This window comes from Podarcis vaucheri (genome assembly GCF_965113315.1).
Source record: "Podarcis vaucheri genome assembly, chromosome: 6".
In the NCBI taxonomy this organism is placed as follows: domain Eukaryota; kingdom Metazoa; phylum Chordata; class Lepidosauria; order Squamata; family Lacertidae; genus Podarcis; species Podarcis vaucheri.
In genome coordinates, this window is record NC_138764.1 from 30,646,315 (window position 1) to 30,669,256 (window position 22,942).

General features: G+C 47.3%; 2 protein-coding genes across 26 annotated transcripts in view; one reads left to right on the plus strand and one right to left on the minus strand.

Annotated features, from left to right (window-relative positions):
- The window catches only part of LOC309535163 (TLC domain-containing protein 4-B-like), a 39,309-nt gene that overhangs the window by 2,182 nt on the left and 14,185 nt on the right, over nt 1-22,942 (plus strand). The window contains exons 1-3 of one of the 4 annotated variants that reach the window (XM_082228003.1): nt 3,634-4,082; nt 12,464-12,629; nt 15,149-15,238. In XM_082228003.1, the coding sequence (XP_082084129.1) occupies nt 12,472-12,629; nt 15,149-15,238 (248 nt within the window). In that variant the 5' untranslated portion in view covers nt 3,634-4,082; nt 12,464-12,471. Of the gene's footprint in view, nt 1-3,633; nt 4,083-4,435; nt 4,459-12,045; nt 12,137-12,463; nt 12,630-15,148; nt 15,239-22,942 lie in introns of those variants that run through there. The other 3 variants (XM_082228006.1, XM_082228004.1, XM_082228005.1) reach the window with 3 other exon arrangements.
- The window catches only part of LOC309535167 (uncharacterized protein), a 34,890-nt gene continuing 24,566 nt past the window's right edge, over nt 12,619-22,942 (minus strand). For all 22 annotated transcript variants that reach the window (XR_014221034.1, XR_014221035.1, XR_014221036.1 and 19 more), the window contains one exon: nt 12,619-14,084. Coding sequence is in view for 1 of the 22 variants with exons in the window: in XM_082228010.1 (XP_082084136.1) it covers nt 13,962-14,084 (123 nt within the window). In the remaining 21 variants the exon portion in view is untranslated. The remainder of the gene's footprint in view (nt 14,085-22,942) is intronic.

Genomic DNA, 22,942 nt, shown 5'->3' on the forward strand with positions numbered 1-22,942 from the left:
TTGTATGCTGCATTATTTCTAAAAGAGGATGGGGAGACAGCAGTTGTGCATGGAGTGAAAAGTCTCTCCAGTTCAGCAAAGGTAACTCATAGTTAACAGTACAGTATTCAGCTATGATTGTGCAAAGTAGTGTATCTGCCGGGGGCAGGGCAGGGCAGGAAGCCGCAAATCTAGATCAGGCCATGTTTTCATTTGGAATTAAGTTATTTGAGTGTATAAACATTTAAAACTTGCCCTGCTAATTCCAATACAGTTCATTTTCCTTATGTTACAGGAATGGACATACACCTATATATGTAGATAGCTAGATAGGAATGGATATACACCTATATATGTAGAAAGATAGATAGATAGATAGACAGACAGACAGACATAGATGTATAAACAGGTATTATGCTCCATTTATTTTCATGCAGACATGTTGCATTTATTTTGAATTAAAGGTAAAGGTAAAGGTACCCCTGCCCGAACGGGCCAGTCTTGACAGACTCTGGGGTTTGTGCGCCCATCTCACATCTATAGGCCGGGGGCCAGCGCTGTCCGGAGACACTTCCGGGTCACGTGGCCAGCGTGACAAAGCTGCATCTGGCGAGCCAGCGCAGCACACGGATACGCCGTTTACCTTCCCGCTGATAAGCGGTACCTATTTATCTACTTGCACCCGGGGGTGCTTTCGAACTGCTAGGTTGGCAGGCGCTGGGACCGAGCAGCGGGAGCGCACCCCGCCGCGGGGATTCAAACTGCCGACCTTTCGATCGGCAAGCCCTAGGCGCTGAGGCTTTTACCCACAGCGCCACCCGCGTCCCATATTTTGAATTAAAATTACTTTAAAAACCCAAAAAAAGACCTAAACTGCAAGATCTCAGATCTTCGTTACTATTGTTTGTATTTGGGCAATAATATAGACAAATAAAAGGTAAAGGGACCCCTGACAGTTAGCTCCAGTCGCAGACGACTCTGGGGTTGCGATGCTCATCTCACTTTACTGGCCGAGGGAGCCAGCATATAGCTTCCGGGTTGTAGCCAGCATGACTAAGCCGCTTCTGGCGAACCAGAGCAGTGCACGGAAACGCCGTTTACCTTCCCGCCGCAGCGGTACCTATTTATCTACTTTGATGTGCACTGTGGTCTAAACCAGAGTCTAGGGCTTGCCAATCAGAAGGGTGGCGGTTCAAATCCTGGCTACGGGGTGAGCTCCCGTTGCTCGGGCCCTGCTCCTGCCAATATAGACAAATATAGCCTCCAAATTAGAGTTATGCTAAAAACTTGGTTTTGCCACCATTTGCTACACGCAGCACACACTTCAGCCCCTAAACCAGAAGTTGCAGTTGAGCTCTCTGTGTGAATCTAGCCATTAAGGCTGTAATCCTGTACACACATCCAGATAAATGAACTTAATGGAAATTTCTTCCAAGCAAGGGATGCCTAGGGTTGTGCTACAAATCAATGTTAATAAAAGAGGTAGATCTTCCCCTCTCAACAAACTTACAAAATAGCAGATAGTGATCTTTAAAATTGCCAAAATAGTTGCCCTAAGCAACATTCTTTACATATTTCACAGATCTAGAGTTCCCAACATGGTGCCCACAGGCACAGTGGCGCTCCAGACACCCTACTTGTTTCCTGTTGAAGTTCCTTCTTCTCCCAATGTTTAATTTGTTTTGGAATTTTACAAGTATTTCTTCTTGGTGGTGCTGCATTGGCTGGAAAACTAAGTACGGCCTCCAGCCACCCCGCCCTCTTCCTTTCTTCAGAATGCCTTTTCTCAGCAAAGGCAAAGAGAGCAGGGTAGGTGGATGCTAATGCCTAACTATCCACCTGCTTGGCAATTTATTTATTTAAAAGGAAAGGAGACCCCATTGCTGTTTGGTAAGCAATGGAAAGAGTGTTTTGTCTCTTTGGTGGAAGGTGTCTGCTTGCTTTTTGATATGTGCATGCTCACACATACTTGTTTGTGTAATGCCTGTTTTGCCTTTTGGGGGTGTTTTGCTTCTTTCTTTCTGTGTGGCTAGCATTTTGGGGTGGATTTTGCCTGTTATTTGTAATTTTCTGTGGTGGAATTTGCCTCTCTTTTGCAAGGGGGGCATTGTTGGTGGCTGGATTTTGCGTTTCTGGTGTGGTTTGAGGGAGTGTGTGGTTGAGTTATTCCTGCCCGTTTCTTTTGTGATGGAGTCTGTATGGTTTTTGGACTGGATATCTTTCTCTGAGCATCATCACTTTTCCTTTTGTTTTGTTGTCTTTTGCGTGGCAAATATGTGGCTTGGGATTGGGATTCAGTTCATAATTTTGTCTTGCACTTAGTTTCTTGGGAAGTCATTTGTGACAAGGCCGGTCTCCTTGGCAGCCATTTTGTGACTAGGCACCCCCCCAGCCATTTATTGGTGGTGCCTATGACAGTTTCTCAAGATTTCTAAATGTGCCCCTGATGCTGGATCCAATTAATTTTGACCATATATTTGTATGAGATGTACTGCAGGTAAGGCTTCCAACCTACCAGTTGGCAACCAGTTCTTTTGGCCAAATCCACACCATACATTAAAACCACTCTTATTCATGGCTCCCCTCCTCACTAAAGCATCCTGGAAAATGTAGCTTCAGGGTCTCCGAACAACTTAGTTCCCTTAACAATCTATAATTCCCAGGATTCTTGGTGATGGTAGGGAAGCCATGACTCTTAAAAATGGAATAAGTGTGCTTTAAATGTGTGGTGTGGAAGTGACTTTAGTTTAGGTATGGGAACTTGTGGCCTTCCAGATGTTGTTTGACTACAACTACCACCATCCCTGTCCATTTTACCGAATGTCTTGTTTCAGCAGCGATATAATAAAAGCCAATTTTTGTAAGGTTGCGAATTTAAGCCGCACTTTAACTATTCACGGTCGGAATTTGGAAAAAAAAGTGAGGCTTATATTCAGGCCAATACGGTATATAACCTTTAGATGACATCTGAAGGCAGCTCTGTATGGGGAAGCCTTTAAATGTGTAATGTTTTATTATATGTTGGAAGCCGCCCAGAGTGGCTGAGTTTTAATTATTTATTATTATTATTATTAATTCTATCAGACTAGGACTGGTGAGGCTGAGTTCAGCCTAAAATACCTCACAAGATGGTTGTGAAGATAAAATGGCAGGTGGTTGAAGGGAATACCATATACTTCAGGGGTGGGTGATGTGATGCCCTTCCGCCAGCGCTGGAATACAACTCCCATCAGCTCCAGATGGTCGGGGTGATGGGAATTGTAGTCCGGCAAAATGTGAAGGGTCCCAAGTTAGCCAACCCTGATGCACATGGCCTTGTGGAGGAAATATGGGGAATCTAACATGTGGTGACAAACTGGCTTTGCCAAATGGGCATAAAATCCCGCCTATGAATCCCAGCTGGCTCTCAAACAACAGGGGCGATAAGGTTTTTTTTGTAAGGGTGGGAAAAACAAGCAGTGAAATTTGGGGTTGGGGGCGCACGCATCCTCGACAGGATGGGGAGAGGGAAGCAAAAGTGTCGCCTTCTTCATAATACCTGTGAGAAATCTCCAGGCCCTCCCGGTCAATCCATAAGATGAAATATTTGGGAGGCGGCGTGTGGATTTTTCTGAGTCCAACTCCCGCCTCCTGCCCCGTCTCCAAAGGGGGGGGGGGCGCTTCCCACATCAACAACCCGCAAGCAAGTGCCCTCCGGTGGGAGGCAGGTGGCCGCCTCTGCCGCCTGCCTGCTTGCCTTTTGGAGCCGGCCGGCCGGCGAGGCGGGCTTGCTTCTTGCTTCTCGCCGCGGGGACTCGGCGGGCGGCCAGGAGGCGGCGGTGAGAGCGGCTGGCTGGCTGGCCGGCTTCCCCCTTCCCGCCCTGCGGCAACTGGGAACGTCGAGGCGGCGGCGGCTCGGCGGCCCCTTTAAGGCTGAGGCCGGCGTAACGCGATCCCGCAGTGGGCGCCTGTCGCGGCTGCCGCAGTAGCAGCAGCAGCAACAGCGGAGGCCGTTTCCGCCGGAGAAGCCGCGCCGCGTGGGCGTGTGAGGGGCTTCCCCCCCGCCGCAGGGACCCGCCAGGAGGGATGGCAGGGCCGCCCGCCCGGCCGCGGTGAGACTTCAGGTGAGCAGCGGGGCGGGGGCGGGGGGGGGGCGGGTGCTTCTCCCACCGAGAAAGGGGAGAAGACGTGTCTGGGCAGCGGGTCGTGTGTCGGGCGCGTAGGCCCCTTGCGCGGCGTGTCCGGGGATGCCGCCTTTCTCTCGGCGCGGCTGCAGACACTGGTGCGCGGCGCGCTTCTGGGCGGGTGCTATAGGGCTTATTAAAGGCAGAGGGGAGCCAGCGGGGCGCAGGTGAGGATGCGCGCAAGGAGAGGGAGGTGAAATGCCCTAGCAACCTTTCTTTTCCGCACGACACACATACACACATACACAATGCGTTGCGTGGCTAAGGGAAGGAGGAGAACCTGCAATTGCTGGATCGGGGGCGCGCGGGTGAAAAGGTGAGGGAGTCTCTCGGGGTGGGTGGGGGAGCGGGGAGTCTGCAAGGAGATCCCTCTTCTTCAGGCCCCTCTTTTCTTTCCTATTCCCAGCACCACGCCTGACTTTGGTTTCCTCCCTTTCTTCTGGGGACTGAAAATGGGGCGCTGCTGGAGAAGGAACGAGAAAAGGGGGAGGACCAGGAATCTGGTTGAATTAATAAGGACAAAGATAACTGACGCATAGGAGCCAGTGCTTAGGGGACAAAGGTCCCTTCTGCAGCCCCAATAAAATATTTGAGGGGGCTGCCCCCCTCAAAAAAGGTGATGGACATTGCCATTCAAATGGGTTGGGTGGGTGCCATGTCATGTGAATAATTGTGTGTGGTGGGGCTTACTTGCCCCTCCCCCATATTTTATTAAAGTTGGCACCCCTGTAAACAAGGAGAGGGGGCCCAGGTACCAACCTCAAATTGAGTGTTAACTGTAGCTTAGGCTGTGCTGCTATTTCGCTGTTTGAAAGTGGCCTGTCCACTTTGAAACAATGCACCAAAGATTCAGCCCAGACTTCTTACACTTTTGGACTTCAATGATTTTAAGTACCGCACAGATTTATTTACATCAGTGGATACCGCTTCCTGGGCACTCCAAGTAGTAGTGGATAATGCTGATTACTTGGATCCATTCCAGCCGGATTTCTGACCTGGTAGGGGGACAGAAACAGCCTCGTCACACTGGTGGATGATGCTAGGAACGGACCAGGTTTGCATGCAATGCTGTTAGTTCTCCTGGATCGCTCAATAGCCTTGGATTCCATTGGCTATGGTTTCCTTCTGGAATTGGGAGCCATTTCTAGAGGGGCAAGCCCAGAAAGTAGGGCTGAGAGACACCTGCTCCACCCTGTGGCCTTTTGGGTGCTTCAGGATTCCATCTTATTTCCCGTGCTTTTCAGGGTCTAAATGAAGCCGTTGACAGAACTGATCCAGAGGTTTGAACTTGTTTATATCATGCCTTTCCTCTGAGGAACTCATGGTTCTCCCACTCGCATTTTGTACTTGCAGTGTAAAGCAGTTTGGGCTGAGAGTTGATGGAGCTGGCCTGAGGTCATTGACCTGCTCCTCACTGAATGGGGATTTGAACCTCAGCCCTCACGAGTCTTCACCCAGCACTAAGACTACTACGCTACACGTTAAAAATGAGAGAAGGCACATCCTCCCACTTCCTGCTGGTGTTGCTCAAACTACTGTTTACTGCTTCCCAAGTTTGTGCCAAAGGCTGCTGTGTCATCACCTGCTTGTCCCAGGGAAGCTGCGGAAGTCTTGAACAGTGTCTGGAGGTAGCATGAGATGGCTGAGGGCAAACAAGCTGGCATTTAGATCAGATAAGACAGGTGTAACGTGGGCGGAGAAATGTGATCTGGGTGAAGGTGTGTGTCACTGGTGTTGTATTGGGTTGCACTTCTTTTGAAGGGCCAGGTGCATACCTTGAGAGTGTGACAAGAGGTGTGAAGGCCATGTGATAAGAGCCTGCAGCACCAATTCTGCACCAGCTGCACTGGCTCCTAATGCACTTCCAAGCTCAATTTCGAATGCTAGATGTTACCTTTTTAAAAGCCTAAGCAGCTTGGGGTCAGGTTATTTAAAGGACTATCTGCAGCAGCCTTTAAGATTGGCTGTGGAGGCCCTGCTCTTGGATTTACCCATAAGGTTTGTCAGGTTGTCAAGCCTTGCGGCTCCACAGGAACTGTTTCTGTTTCCCTCATTACCTGCTTTTAAGTACAGTGGTACCTTGGGTTACAGACACTTCAGGTTACAGACTCTGCTAACCCAGAAATAGTACCTCGGGTTAAGAACTTTGCTTCAGGATGAGAACAGAAATCGCGTGGTGGTGGCACGGCAGCAGTGGCACGCCCCATTAGCTAAAGTGGTACCTCAGATTAAGAACAGTTTCAGGTTAAGAACGGACCTCCAGAACGAATTAAGTTCTTAACCCGAGGTACCACTGTACACTTTAATAATCTGGCTGTTTACACCAACTTTTTACTGATTTATAATGCCCTTGTAATTTTAATCTTTGCTATTCATTTGATTTCTGGTTTTCATGTGGTTATTACTGTGCATTTTATTTTTGAATCTGTTTTATGAGTGTTATTTTGAACTGCCTCGAGAGAATGCCATAGTTCTCAAAGGCAGTATTTAAATCCTTATCTATTACTGTATGTGGTATAATTTAGTGGCGCTGTAGAATACTTAGTGTCTGGTCAGTCAAGCCACACTAGTATTATTGTAGCCTATATACTTTTTTGTGTCAAGCCTGTTACTGAAGTGCTGCCTTCAAGTTTCAGTTTTCCAAGTGAGAAAATATTTTCTATCACTGCTGCCATAATTGAATATTGCCTTGCTGCTTTCTATATACTAATTCCACATGGGTCTTTTGATGCTAATCTCTTACTAGTTTTATATTTGTTTGAATCAATGCGCGTGGGGGGGGGACCCTTCTATTTCTGTTTCTTTCTTAACATCATTCTCCTTTGCTCTTCATATGTAAAAGTCCAGTACAGCTATCTATGTCTATATATGGTTACTTAGGAATAATTCCTACTGGGGCTTACTCTCAGGCAAGTGTGTGCATAGGCTGCTTTAAGGTTTAAAATATATGTGAATTTCTTCAGGAATTATATTGCTTCTAATCCGCAGTGCATATGGAGTTCCCCATAATTAAGGCATCATTGGGAACCTGAAATGCTGGCGATAAGCAGGTGCTAGGAGATAATTTAAACAAAATGAATGCAGTGATTGTAAGGCAAAATGTCTTTTGAATATGGACAGTTTTGGATTGGAGCTGTTGGGATGAATGCCTTTATTTAATTCCTTTGCATGAGGCATAATTATGTTTGGAGAGGAGATGATGGTGCAAAGAAATGATATTTGGGTAGTTTCCTATTTTCTTTGAAACCTGTTTGGTAGGGTACTTCCATTTGACTGGGCAGCGTGTCTTGGAATTTTTTCTTGTCCTTTGAACTTTTTGCTCTTGTAATTTTATCCACAGGATAGTGCTTCTCTTGATCACATTATCGGTCTGTATTGATGTCTTTGGCTTGGTCATAGCTTATTTGGTTGCCTTTTTCTTAAAAGCTGTGGTATCTTGGAGGGCCTTAGCAGTTTTGGACCAGCCAGTTGCGTTCTAAGGGAGATTTGGAATTCAGGTTCTAAGGTCCATGAGTAAGACTTGTTGTTATTATTATTTATTTATTATTATTTAAATATTATATATTTATTATATATTATTTATTGCAGTAGCTGGGCAGTACTTCAGGGCGATTTACACAAAAAATAGTAGAAAGGGCAACACTGATTGACTGCACCAGAAATTAAAGCTGTATCTCTTTTTGGTGAAGAGATACAGCTTCAATTGCCATTAAAAAGTGTATAGTAGCATTTTGAATGGGAGGGGAGTTCCATCACTGGGGTGCCACCACAGAGAAGGAGTCATGCTATATCAACTATGATGGGCCCCCGGAAGTATCGTTCCTACAGATCTCTGGGCCCAGGCAGGTTGATGCTGGGAGAGGAGTTCCTTCAAGTATTTTGTTCAGGGTTTTGATATGTCAACAGCAGCACCTTGAGTTGGGCATAGCAGCAGTAGCAACCAGTGCCACTCTCATAAAACTACTGTTGTATGGTTACAATAAGCCACCCCACTTGGCTCTTGGGCTGCCACATTCTGTACTAGTTGTAGCTTCTGAACAGTCTTCAAGAGTAGCCCCATGTAGATCATAGGATAATAATCGAAACTGGAGATGATCAGAGGGTAAGTTACTTTGGTGAAGCTGTGTCAGTCGAGAAATGGCCACAGCTGGTGAACCAGCAGTAGCTGGGCAGGAAATAACTTAATGCCACTCATGCCTTCTGGGCATCAAGTGGCAGTCCTGTTTCTAGGAGTATCCCCAGACTATGAACCTGCTCTTTCACAGGTAGTGCAGCCCTGTCTAAAACAGGTTGTTTACCACCTACTCATAGCATAGTTCTGCCTTACCAGGATTCATTCTCAGTTTATGTATACACTTAACAGTTTATGTATGTATAATCTATGCAAGGACCTTGGGATGGAAACACCTGATTATTAATTATCATTGAATTAGGGTCTGTACAGAAGATGTGTGTATGAGAGATGTTGTATCTATAACTACGAAAAGCAGCGGCAAAACTTTAAACGGTATTTTGAAATGACTGAGTTTTATAATTTCCTATTATCTTTGTGTTTTGTTGCCCCAGAAGAAGTGCATGTTGAGAGGCCCAGAAATCATTTAGAGAAGAATGGCCATGGACTATTTTCAGTACATAAGTCAGGAGTGATAACCTTTACCCACCTAATACTTAATGACAATTCTGAAGCCTTGCCAGTTGGTGAAAATGTACCATCCAGAATCAGATTTGTATCTCTGTATTGAGCTGTTTCATTCTTAGAAGATACGTGACGTGGTTCCTTGTTGCCAAGACCCGTTTCTTGAGTTACATTATGGTGTTGAAATGCATGCACAAATGTTCAGCTAGATGGCTGTTTTGTAAACACTTAGTAGCAAGGCTTGGCCAATTGTTAGCTGTTCGGGTTGCATGAAAGTAGCTCAAAATAATTGTACGATGATATGGAGTTGGAATACTAGGTATAGGTTTAACATTGCCTTTGATTTTTGTGTAACTTTTACAGCCTAATCCTACTCATATTTATTTGGAAGTAAATTTGTCCACTGCTACTGGACTCTTTGAAACGTAAGTGCAATCCTATACATATCAACTCAGACGTAAGCCCCAGTAAATTCAATAGGACATGCACTCAGGTATATATATGACTGCTGCCTAATTATGCATAGGGTTACAGTGTAACAGTCATTCATAAGCACTCTGGAACAAAAAAATGGCTGCTTTTGGTAGATAGTTAAAAATCTGTGCTTACTAGAGATTCTAAGTGTTAATAATATTTAAAGGTATTACTGTAGTCTATAGTTTAAAAATGGTACATGTCTAATGTTATTGGTGTAGTGTTGCTCAATAAGATTGGAAATAAGCATTTGTTGAAACAAACAGAACTGATGCACGGTAAAGGTGCACAGGGCACTAACAAAATAAACTGCCTGTATAGCATCATTTTGCATTTGGGAGAAACAATTCAGAAGGGAAAAATGTACAGAAGGCTGCTTTTGCACATATATTTCAGCTTCTGGTTTTATGGATCAACAGGAAGCCATTAGCTTAGGGAGAATATTGGTGGCATTAATTAATTAATTGGGAATATTGGGACACGGGTGGTGCTGTGGGTTAAACCACAGAGCCTAGGACTTGCCAATCAGAAGGTCGGTGGTTCGAATCCCTGCGACGGGATGAGCTCCCGTTGCTCGGTCCCTGCTCCTGCCAACCTAGCAGTTCGAAAGCACATCAAAGTACAAGTAGATAAATAGGTACCGCTCCGGCGGGAAGGTAAACGGTGTTTCCGTGTGCTGCTCTGGTTCGCCATGACACGAAGCTGTACGCCGGTTCCCTCGGCCAATAAAGCGAGATGAGCGCCGCAACCCCAGAGTCGGCCACGACTGGACCTAATGGTCAGGGTCCCTTTACCTTTTACTGATTATAGTTGGATAGACCATGACTTTATAATTACTAAATTAGCCCTTAGTTTTAAAAAGCAGACTGGATCCACTCAGTGACAATTCATGCTAGATTTATTAATTATTTTCAGTTCAATCATGCCATCAGGTTTGCATGGGGAATAGGCAAAATGGTAAAAACAGAGATAGCTAAAAAGTGGTGCTCTTAGCACAGAATTGATAAGCATACGTCCCATATAAGGATATGTGCTCCAAACTTTGTTTTATGGTTTTGGATCATATACTTTGAACACAAGCTAAACACAATCATGTGTGTTCCAGATTTTGTTTGCTTTGCCTAGCAGATTAAATAAATGCACCTTGAAAAAACATTATCTCATTTGTCAACACTCTTTGGAAATTGTTTCTTAATAAGGTCTGTAAATTGCCCCCCAAAGAACCTCGTTTGATTTCCTGCTGAAATTAGAAATTGTCTACAGGGTTGTGATCTAGTCTCTCGGGGTTATGGCTAATTGATACAACACTGTTTTGGTAGGCTGCACAAATCATGTCTGTTAAACATATTTAATGTAAAGCATAGATACTCTTCCAAGTTATAGACTGTTTTTTATAGGTCTAAGTCGGGTTCTTATGAAGTGCTTTTAATCTGCACCAGGAATTTAAATGTTATAGGGAACCTTGGGCTTTTCTGGAGGTTTATTAAGCTTCACCAATAAGATCAGTAATGGAGGTTCCTTCACATCACTATTGATCTTACCCTGTAATTTACAACCACTTGAGAGTGTTGGGTGTATCCTAGGATGCACTTTCGGTTCATGCAGGACAACATTTAGCTTTATGAAATGCAGTTAACACTCTGTACCTCTAGAACAAATAGGCTTAGAAACTCGGATATATAAGTTGGACACCTAATGGCACCTTAAACCTAGGTTACGGTCGTCACAACGGAATGTCTACTCACCAGGGAGTTGGACTCGCTGACCCTTGGGGTCCCTTCCAACACTACAGTTCTATGATTCTATGATCTCAACAACATCGCTTGCTCTTACAGCAATTCACTTGTCCTAGCATGCAAGGAGGAGGAAAAACACACAGTGGAAATGGAAAATGGGATTAACAATGGACTACGGCAGAGGTTTTTTAAACCATGGTTGCCAACCAGTAATCTCCACATAGTCGCAATTGGACCTGCGCCAGTAGTAAAACGTGCCTGACACTTGGGGAATTTCGAACACCGAGTCAAACAATGTATTTCACTTCTCTTTGTTTTACTCAGTGTGCCTTGTTTCATATTCTGCAAGGAAAAATGAGTTATGAGTGTGAGGTGGTCACCAATGGCATTTGGGGAACTCCACTTGTATTTTCTTTGTCCAAACTACATGGGGACAGAGTGATGTGGCTGCAGGCTGTAGGTCTTGGTTTGTGAGCTCTGCTTCTCTCATAGTTTATGTTCTTGGGAAAGTCTTGTGATTGGCTACTGAGCTAGTATTCTGTCTTCTGTGGCTTTGAGGTTTGTTGCCTTGAATCACTGATGGCCAAACTTGGCCCTCCAGCTGTTTTTGGACTACAATTCCCATCATCCCTGACCACTGGTCCTGTTAGCTAGGAATGATGGAGTTGTAGTCCCCAAACAGCTGGAGGGTCAGGTCTGGACATCACTGCCTTGAATTCTTCTTGTGTGAGTATTTTGCTGATGTTAATTCACATCAGTGTTGTGGGGAGACTGGACCTAGCCCTGGAGAAGGACAAGTTTCCAACTAGGGTTGCCATATTTTGAAAAGCAAAAGAGAGGACGCTATGGTGGCCATTGAAAGCAAATAAATGCAATTTGTCCCAAATTTTACCCCCGGAAAAGAGGGTGTGTTCTGGGAAAAAGAGGACACATGCCAACCCTAGTTCTGATTTACCTGGGCACTCCTCTTCAACTCCCTTCCTTTCCCTCCCTTATGCTGTCACAGTTACAACCGTGTAGCTGGCTGACTTGAAGTTATGATGGCACAATGATGACACTGCACTGTCATAACTATTACTTTTGAGTTATCCTGGTGTTGAGGATGTAGTGAAAATCATATCCCTTGCCCAGCTGGCATAACTTGAGAGGTCAGGGCTAATCTATTTAGTGTGTGTGTTGGTATTAGAAAGGTTTTAAAACTATAATTGCAATTAAAGAAAGCTGGACTGTGAGCAGGGGACAAACGTGTATGCAGCAAAAGGTGTTTTTCTTTAGGTACAGCCCAATCACCCTGCTGGACACCTCCAGGTTTATGCATGCTTGCTTCTCTTCTACCCATGGCTGTCGAGAGAGTTGTAGCTTCTGTGTTTCTTGTTGCTATTTAAATTGACATGATTGTTGCTTCGCTTATACTCCATTGACAATCCATACCTGAATTAAGGAACTCTCCCCCCCACCGCTTCTTCCCTTAACAGGCTGAAGAATGATGTCTGCCTTCAGTAAACTCAATTTGGGTGTTGCTGTTAGCAGTTTTGCTATATCTCAACTTCTTTTCCACGTGCTAAGTTCTTGGATTTCTGCACGTGTAACTTCTGGTTTTAGCAGTCTTGACCAAAAGAAGAAGATCGAATGGAATTCAAGGTAAAGTTTATAAACAATGGGATACAACTATTAATAGATTTTCAAAAACTTGTAACAATTCATTTGTGCTTCCTAGCACACTTGCCAAAAGAACATACTGGTACCTCGAAAAATCAATTGATCTTGGTTACTTTTTTTGGGTACCGTAAAAATATTTGTTTTCTTTACACAAAAGCTGCTTTAAATGTTATATGTTGAAAAGTGAGATATAAATTGAAATAATAAATAAGTACCGATAAATAAATGTGAAATTAAAGTGACTTGAGTTAGAATTTAAAAATATTAATGAACCTTGGTTGCCATTTTGACAGTGTATTTAACTTTGTTTACATAGTGTGCATATTACTGAGTTGCAGAAAAATATATGTGGTTACGTAGGGGTGCCATCTAATTTACTGGCCCTGCTTCTGTGCTTTTAAGAGCAGTCAGGTTGCATATAAACTAATGTAAGCTTTCTCTGTTACTTCAGCTCCGTACTAGAAAACTCCATCTGCTGAGTGTTTACTGTTAAATGCACAAAAATGGGCAAAGCGGAAGAAGTGTTGTCTTGTCCTAAATAAACTGATAAGAGCACAAGAAGTACTTTTTATGGAATTTAGTAGGAGACTTATAAGAAAATATTGGATGGTATCCTGATTGCTTGCCTTCCATGAATTGACCACTGAGATGTAGTATACTTTTGTTCTTAAATATGAAAATATACACAAAAACTGATTTGTGATATGCACATCTTGTCTGCGATCCTCCTGTTCCCCACTGCAGATATCCTTTGCATTTGTTGCCTAAGTGATATTTTGCAGTACTCTTGTGGGAGAAACCATTAATCTCATACAAAAATATAGCTTTATCAGTTCGCACAGCACTTTACAGAGTTCAAGAGGACAGGTCCCTGCTCTGAGGAATTTCCGTTTTAAAATTTGACACGGGGAAAACGAACTGCTTAGCAATTTATAAAATAGTGCTCTAAATGCATCTTTCACGTTGCAAGTATTGCAGTTGAATGTGAGATCTACCTGTGGTGTAAGGAAAAATACCACTCCATATTTCTAAGAGAATATACTTAGCGGTGCACATCTTTCTCTGTTGGAGTGGTGCCAAATAAATGGATATTGGAAGACTGTTTACTAACTGCCGTTAAAGGAGTGGCATTACAACAGGCAAAAGTTTCTGTTAGGCTTTTCTTAACTGAAGCCCCAAAGTGAGTGGAAGATAATGTTTGTTCAGTGTTTTATCTCTGAAAACACCAGCAAACAGATGTGTGGTGAACCAACAAAAGATTCACTTTCTTTCTGTAAATTTGTCTCTCTGACCAGGGTTCTTCTAGATGACGGTTCAATGCACTGAAATGTATGGCTCCATTCCAAAGATTTGCTGGACCTCTGTATTTTCAAGGCTTCTCCTTTGCTTTAGTTTTGGGGATGTGGTCACAGAGCTGCTGCTGGTGCCACCAATGGCCTGAATGAAAAAGCACACATAGTTTATGTATTAGTGTTAGAGTTATGCATCATGGTGTTGGAGTTCCTGTATGTGCTAGCTGTCATTCTTAAGTGAAGCTTCAACAACACTAATTCAAGTTTCTGATACCAGATGTGTTAAGCTGGCACAGTTATCTGCAGAGTATATGAAGCACTTTGAACCTTGGGACACAAATGACAATGGTCAGAGATGGACTTCAGTCTTTCAAATTTCAGCAGCACCCTGTGAGGCCAAAATTTGTGCCTCCCACCTCTGGTCTTCCGTTCTGCTCAATTCTCTACGGTAATAGTTGTGGCGCTCTGTGGTACACCCTAGACTTGGTGCCCAGTATGGTAGAACTATAGCTCTGCCCTAAATCTGCTTCTGCAATGGCCTTTTGAAAATGAATAGTACAGTGGCACCTCGGATTACAGATGCTTCAGGTTACAGACGCTTCAGGTTACAGACTCCGCTAACTCAGAAATATTACCCCGGGTTAAGAACTTTGCTTCAGGATGAGAACAGAAATGGTGCAGCGGCGGCACAGCAGCAGCGGGAGGCCCCATTAGCTAAAGTGGTGCTTCAGGATAAGAACAGTTTCAGATTAAGAACAGACCTCCAGAACGAATTAAGTTCTTAACCCGAGGTACCACTGTATATAATAACAGGGAACCCCCTTTTTGGTGTTATCCTACTCTTGTTTGTAGGGAGCCTGGTAGCTGAGGTCTCCCTCTCTCACTATGAAGTAAACTAGATAATGGCCTGCAATGGGTGAGTTCTTTGAAACTCATATCTGCCCAGCTTTTGGATGGCATTGCCATATAATAATAATACAATTTCCTACATGCAGAACAAGCACTTTGAAACATTCTAGTGTAGGTGACTCCCAACTCAAAACTATTTTCCATGGATACTATTTTGCAATCTGTATTAATGACAGGCTTTTCTGACTGAGGTTTAAATATTTTGAGAATATCTAGAAGCATATAATTGTTGCACCAATCTCCCCCAATTTTAAATCCAGTTCATTCCTAATTGGGTTGTGTTTTTTCTTTTCTTTTTAGGACGGTATCATCATTCCATGCCTTGTTGGTTGGAGTATTTTGTTTGTACATTTTATTGTACGATGAAGCTGTAAATGCTGACCATGTTTGGTAAGGCACACTCTTGCTTGTAAATCTCCTCTCCCCTTTTCCTTGCCCCACTCGACTGTTCCATTGCTCTTCACTCTGTTAGTCAAATTATTTCCAAGCTTAATTTAAAGCATAAGACATTTACTTCTACCAATTGTACAAAAGTTCTAAAGTGTTGTTTCTTATTTGTGTTGGCTATAATGTTGAGAAGAATTCTGAGGCTCTGGATTATCAGAGTTGCTTATTGAAGTTGCCTTTACAGTGATAAAATTCCTGTAAGCTTCCTCACTGATACCATCACCACCACCTTCTGTCTAAATAAATACTGTTTACCGCTATGACCATTGTTTACCCAGGTATTTGATGGCTGAAGGATGCTGCTCCTGGCAACCATGAGACCACTGGATAAGAGAATGTTAAAAGGCCTTTTTTGTGTGTTTTGCTTGTGGATGTGTTTGCTGCCCTGGGCTCCTTCGAGAGGAAGAACGGGATATAAATTTAATAAGTAAATAATAATAACATGAGATACTACAAATAAAACGTGTGGATGAGAACTCTGTGGCAGCATTAAGAATTAGACAGCCAATACTGTGCATACTTTTTCTTAATAAGGTGCTGATGCAGGTAGCTGAGGTTCGGCATGGTTTACTGGTATAAACTTCGCATGAAATTATAGATCCCCTTTTCAGAATCTCTGTTTGAGGCCACTTTGCTTCCTAAAACGTTTTGTAAAGATGACACAAAGCATTGCAAAACGAGGGTGGTCTTTCTAGAAAATGAATGTTGGTATTGATCTTGCATTTCCACTGAAAAGCAGCACAAGAGAAATGTGGCTAGTTGCTATTGGAAGCAATTCATTGGAATGTGTGCTTTGTGTTCCCTTTACCTGCTCTTAATTCCACCTGGGGAGCATTACAATAATAACGGGTTAGATTTCCGTACAGGGGACAGAGGGAGGACTTACCAGATTTTAAATCTATTGAGTAAGAAACTGACATAAATCTACTGACATAAATCTACTGACATAAACTTTCTTAAATGCCTGATTATTCAGGGAGAGAACTAGTTTCCTTTGTTAGAATAGGAGTTCTTTGGATGAGCTTTGAAATAGTTTCAATCTTCAGTTGGCTGTGATTTAGCTGGCATGTTGGGGAATAAGAAGAAGGTTTAAAGGCTATATTAAGTGCTTCTTTCAGCAGCATCTACTTGTCTAATGCAGTAAAAAGTGCCTGATTCTTTCTCCGCCACCGCTACTAAGTTTTTAATAGCAAATAAAATGTAGGATTCCACTTCCATTGCTGAAGATCAAATTGGAGCTTCTCATTAATTTTGAAGCTTCAAGTTTTTGTTGCTGGTTTTGAGGCGTACAGTGGTGTGTACAGAAATAATTCCCTTTCTGGATTCATATTTTCAGCTAATTTGTGGAGTGGGACAGTAGTTCTTGGCACTGCAGTTTGTATGCTGTCAGAGCTGCTACCAGGTCCCAGCTCACATAGGACCACGCCACACAGCGTCCACTTTAAAAGAGTCTTTATTGAGTTACAGGTTTCATTTCCGAACTGCAGCGTGCAGCTCTACACCTTCTGCTCTAGGTCGGCGAAGACCCGTCTGAGTCCCCGCCTCTTGCACACCAGCTTAATACCCTAGCCTTGCTCCACCTCCTTCGCCTCTCCCTACGTCTCTGGGTCCTTCTGCCCCCCTGGGCCTCCTCCCTTCTACTCTCCTCTGACGCTGACCCCCCTGATCCTTCTGCCTCCTTGCGGCGGGCTTTAGGACCTGGCTCACTCTCCGGGCTGCTTACTGCTCCAGCTTCCGCTGCATTTGAACTTGGCGCGCGCGCCCAACTCTCTACTTTCCTCTTAACCGTTGCCTCGCTCTCTGAGGAGGGCGTGACCACCCCTGACTCGTGCCCTCCCTCCTGCTGACAGCCTCCGGAACCCGATGCCTGGCTACCTTCCTCCCTGCTGCTCTCAGTCTTGAGCGTGGGTCCCGACTTCCAGCTGCTGCCGCCCTCAGTTATGAGCGTGGGTCCCGACTTCCAGCTGCTGCTCTCTGAATCTCCTCTGTTCCCTTCCTCCTGGGGTGTCCCCCCGGATCCCCCCCTTGCTCTGCTCACTGGGGCTCCCTTTTGGGAGTCCTCTGACTCACTGCTTAGGCTTGGAGATCTCGGGTCGTCATCATCACTCATTCTCCCTTCGGCTTCCTCCCCCTCGCTCTCTGTTTCCACCCTTCTCTGCGTCTCTGCTTCTGAACCCCTGACATCCATCCCCCCCTCGAAGCCCCCCCTTCCCCCCTCCCCGCTGTCAGGTGTGGGTGCTGGGCGCTCCATCATCATGGGAGGGAATGCTGGATACAGGTCGCTCCCCGTGGGTGGCCGCCAACTGAAGACCTCCGAGTCTTCCCCCTCGCGGTCGTCGACGTTGACTTGTTGCTCTTCCATCTCTGTACCGCCGTGCTCGAACCCGAGGTCCTCCCCGAACACGTCCATGTCAGTCTCTGCGTCGGTCGCTCGACCTGGCATCTCCAGCCACTTCCTGCGCCATCGCTCCTCTGGTCGATCGTCCCACCAATACGAGTTGCCTGATGCCGAACCTGCCGGTGAACCTTCTGGGGAACGGGTGCTCCGTGCGGGTTCCCCTTCTGAGTCGAATCCATGGAACGTGCTGGAAGAAAGTGTGGGTGTGAACAACCAGTCGTCGAAGAAGCTCGCTGGCATGGGTTTGTGTGGGAAGAGGGCATGAAACTCGTCCTTGAGCAGGGGTTCCTCCAAAGCGTAGTCTGGTACCCAGCTATTGGCGCTGGCCCGGGTGCCCTCTCTGGCTAAGAGGTATTCGACTCCCTCTTCCCCCCATCTGGAGTCCAAAATCTCCGTGACCTCGTTGATGTGGTCCTGGTGCTTCACCTCCCGCGTCTCCGTCCGTTCCCGGAGCGGACTTGGCGCCGTCCCTGGCTCCTGGAACCTGTGAGGTGCCTTGTAGGGAGTGAGCACCGACCTGTGGAACACCGGATGCATTCTGGAACCCTCCGGCAGCGCCAGTCGGAAGGCTACCGGGTTGATCTGCGCTTCGACTTGGTACGGACCGATCTGCTTGTGCCCCAACTTCTTCTTGGCAAGCGACCTGGTCGGCACTGCGTGGGCTGCCAACCAGACCCAGTCTCCCACTTGGATCACTTCGCCAACCCGCCTGTGCTTGTCAGCTTGCACCTTGTAGGCGTGCTTAGCTAGCTCCAGCTGCCGTCTGAGTTGATCGTGGACCGCCTGCAGCTCTGACGCGAACGCGTCCGCCGTCTGTGGTTCTCCTTCCCCCACTCTCTCCAGTCCCGGGAAGGTTCTGGGATTCCTCCCATTGTTGGCAAAGAACGGCGTCACTCCTGTGGACACGTGCTTCGTGTTGTTGTAAGCGAACTCGGCTAGCGGCAGGTAATCCACCCACGTCGCAGGCTGTTGATTGGCATAGCATCTCAGGTACTGCTGCATGATGGCATTGACCCTCTCTGCTTGCCCGTTGGTCTGCGGGTGTCTTGCTGATGCCAGATTGACCTTGACATTTAGAAAACCCATCAGCTTCTGCCAGAAAGACGAGATGAACTGGCGTCCGCGGTCGGACAGGATAGACCGTGGCAGGCCATGCACTTTGAACACGTGATCTATGAACAGTTTGGCGGTTTGTTCCGCCGTGGCCACCTTCGCACACGGAATGAAATGTGCCATCTTGGTGAACAAGTCCACCACCACTAGCACAGCTGTCTTGCCTCTCGAGTTGGGTAAATCCGTCACAAAGTCCAGGGCCACCCTCTCCCACGGTTCAAACGGTGTTTGCAGCGGTTCTAACAGTCCCGCCGGTGGTCTGTGTACCGGCTTGGCCCTCTGGCAGGTGTCGCACCTCGCGACGTAGTCCGCGACCTCTCCTCTCAGCCTGGGCCACCAGAAGTCTCTCGCGACTAATTCCATCGTTTTCTCTGTGCCAAAGTGACCGGCCGTGGGTGCGTCGTGCAACTGTTGCAGTACCTTGGCGCGAAGGTCGTCTCCTGGTACATAGACAGCCCCTTTGCGTAGGAGCAAGCCGTCCCGCACCTGGAACTCGTCCGTGGTAGCCGTGCCTCTGAGCAGTTCCGCCATCTTGTCTTGCGCGAATGAGTCGTCCCGCAATGCACGTCGCACCGCATCCAGGTCTACTGTAGCTGAGGCACACGCCCACGCCGTCGGTGCGAAGATGTGCATGGCCGCCGCTGGCGTCACCTCTTCTAGGTATTGCGGTTTTCGGGACAGTGCATCCGCCATGATGTTGGTGTCGCCTGGGACGTACTCTATTCGGAAATTGAAGTCAGCAAAGAACTCCGCCCAACGTATCTGCCTCTGGTTCAGGAACTGAGCCGTGCGCCAGTGCTCCAGATTCTTGTGGTCCGTGCAGACCTGCACCGTGTGCTTGGCGCCGATTAGGAAGTGCCTCCACGCCTTGAAAGCTGCATGAATGGCCAGCAACTCCCTGTCCCAGATGGTGTAGTTCTGCTCCGACTTGCTGAGCTTTCTGGAGTAGAACGCTCCCGGCCGCCACACCCCCTGCGGGTCTCGCTGCATCAGGACAGCTCCCACGGCTCTGTCTGACGCGTCTGTCTCTACCCTCAACGGTTTACTGGGGTCGATATGCAGCAGTTGCTTCTCCGATGCGAAGAGATGCTTGAGCGCTTGAAAGGACTGTTCCGCCTGCTCCGTCCAGATGAATTTCTTTTTTTTGGAGCTGAGCGTGTCCGTAATTGCTGCCGTCTGCATCGCGAACCCCTTGATAAACTTGCGATAGAAGTTGGCGAAGCCGACAAAACGCTGGACCTCCTTCCGGTTGCGCGGGCTTTTCCAATCCAATACCGCACGAACCTTGGTGCTGTCCATGGCTATCCCCTTGTCCAACAACTTGTATCCCAGGAAATCCACCTCCGTCGTGTCGAACTGGCACTTCTCCAGCTTGGCGTACAGTCTATGTTGTTGCAACCTGCTGAGCACCTCCCTCACGTCTCGGTCGTGAGCTTGCTGCGAGTCAGAGAAAATCAGGATGTCATCCAGGAAGCAGACGCATGTCTTGTAGAGGAGTCCCTCCAACACGTGATGCATAAAAGCTTGAAAACAGTGAGAGCCATTTTGTAATCCAAAGGGCATAACTCTGTATTCGTAGGTGCCCAGCGGTGTGAACATGGCCGTCTTCCACTCATCGCCCTCCCGCATGCGGATGAGATTGTACGCCCCTCGCAGGTCCAACTTGGTGAACACGCGTCCCTTGCGCACTGTCGCGAGGAGGTCGTCAATCCTGGGCATGGGGTAGTCAGACGGTTTGGTCATCTGGTTCAAAAGGCGGTAGTCCACAACTAGTCTTTTTTGGGGCGTGTCTTTCTTTTTCACGAAGAAAACGGGACTGCCCCCCACTGCCTTGGACTCTCTGATGAAGCCACGCTCCAGATTATGCTCGATGAACTGTTTGAGTTCCTGCATTTCATCTTCAGACATGGAGTATAGCCGCCCCTTCGGCAGCGTCGCCCCCGGTAGGAGGTCAATCTTGCAGTCATATGGCCGGTGAGGGGGTAGCTTGTCCGCCTCCTTCTCGCAGAAGACCTCCAAAAAGCTCGCGTATTTGTGGGGGACCGCTTGCAACGTTCCCAACTGCAGTTGTGATTCCTCCTCCTCTCCCTCCCGTCGGGGCAGGATGCAGTGTTCTGCGCAATAAGAGGAGCCGAAGATCAGTTGTCTCTGGTACCAAGCCAGTGTCGGACTGTGCCTGTCCAGCCAACTCATGCCCAACACAATGGGCGTGTCCGACAGTTGGGTGACATTAAAACTGATGACTTCCCTGTGGTTGCCAAGGCGCATCACCATCGGTGGCGTCTGCTTCACCACCTGCCCCCCTAGCAACTCTCTGCCATCCACTGTGACGACTTGCAGGGGCAGAGTGGCAGGCAATAGCTGTATAGCGTGCTGCTCCACAAAGCTCTGCGCTATAAAGTCTGCGTTGCTTCCAGAATCCACAGAAAGCGGCACTTCGATAGTGACGCCGTCGGGTAGCTGGAGAGATGCTGTGAGCTGCACTACTGGTTTGGGTGGGAGGGGATCCGTGGGTTGCAAGATTGCTGGGGACTGCTTCACAGATGCGTCTGGCTGGGCCCCAGTGCCTCCGTCTCCAGCCAGACATCGTCGTTTCCCTGCTGTGGTTCTCCTTGCTGCGTTGCTGCAGTCACCATTGCTGAGGCTGCAGTGTGCTTGTGGAGCCTCCGGGGACACTCCTTCGCCAAATGGCCTGGATCCTCGCAGATGTAACACTTCCTGTTCCCTCTAGGAGGCTTCGCTTTCACTGCTGCCGGTGCTAGGGCTCTGGCTGCTGACTGAGCCCTTGCACCTCCAACCTCCATCGGTTCCCCTCCCCCTCCTGGCGGAGGTGTGGATTGCGCACGCGCTGCTTCCCTCGGAACGAAAGAGAAACTTCTCGCTGCTTCGCGCCCTCCACGTCCTTCATCTCTGCACCATGGACGTTCTTCCAGCCTCACCCCCACAGTCAGCGCCCTTTGGACCACCTCCTGCGTGCTTCGGGGCCTCTCCCCCCTTGCAATTTCATCCTTAACCGCTGAACTTAGACCCTCCCAGAAGAGGTCTCTGACAGGGGGCGAATCCCGATCCCATTCTAAAGCACTGACCAGCGCAAAAAATCGGGCGTGATACTGCCGGACGCTCGCCCTCCCTTGTTTTAGTCCATGAATCTCCCGTCTGGCAAGATCCACATCAATAGTAGACAAAAAACACGCATCCATCGCTTTGATAAAGGCATCTGCATTCTGAAGCGCCGGATCTTTATCCCTCCACAAATTGCGCAGCCAGGCTTTGGCATCCCCATGCAAATGGGACAATATGAACCCCACCTTCTCTTCCTCATCTCTAAAGTCTTTTGCCAGCAGTTGCAGTGCGCACATTACGTCTGCTCTAAAATTAGGGTACTGTTGCAAAGTCCCATCGAAGTGAGCCACAAGCCCTCCTGCTCTCCGTGCCAATCCCACGCCCTCCGGTCTGGGTCCCGGTTGCCCTTGCTTAACAAGCATTTCAAACCTGGCGTGTAGGTCTCTGTAGGCGGCTGTAATCTCCTCCTCCCGTTTCTTGGAAGCCAATACCTCTGAGGACAACTGGTTCACTGCCTCTTGCAGCGCGGAGATCCTCTGTTCTTCCGTCATCTTGCTAACCTTTGTGAGCTCGCTTACAGACACCCCTCTTCCTCCCCTAGCGGCTTCTGCTCCCGCTGCGAGGTTTCAGGTTTCTGAAGCTTTGAAGAGACGGGTCTTACTGTCAGAGCTGCTACCAGGTCCCAGCTCACATAGGACCACGCCACACAGCGTCCACTTTAAAAGAGTCTTTATTGAGTTACAGGTTTCATTTCCGAACTGCAGCGTGCAGCTCTACACCTTCTGCTCTAGGTCGGCGAAGACCCGTCTGAGTCCCCGCCTCTTGCACACCAGCTTAATACCCTAGCCTTGCTCCACCTCCTTCGCCTCTCCCTACGTCTCTGGGTCCTTCTGCCCCCCTGGGCCTCCTCCCTTCTACTCTCCTCTGACGCTGACCCCCCTGATCCTTCTGCCTCCTTGCGGCGGGCTTTAGGACCTGGCTCACTCTCCGGGCTGCTTACTGCTCCAGCTTCCGCTGCATTTGAACTTGGCGCGCGCGCCCAACTCTCTACTTTCCTCTTAACCGTTGCCTCG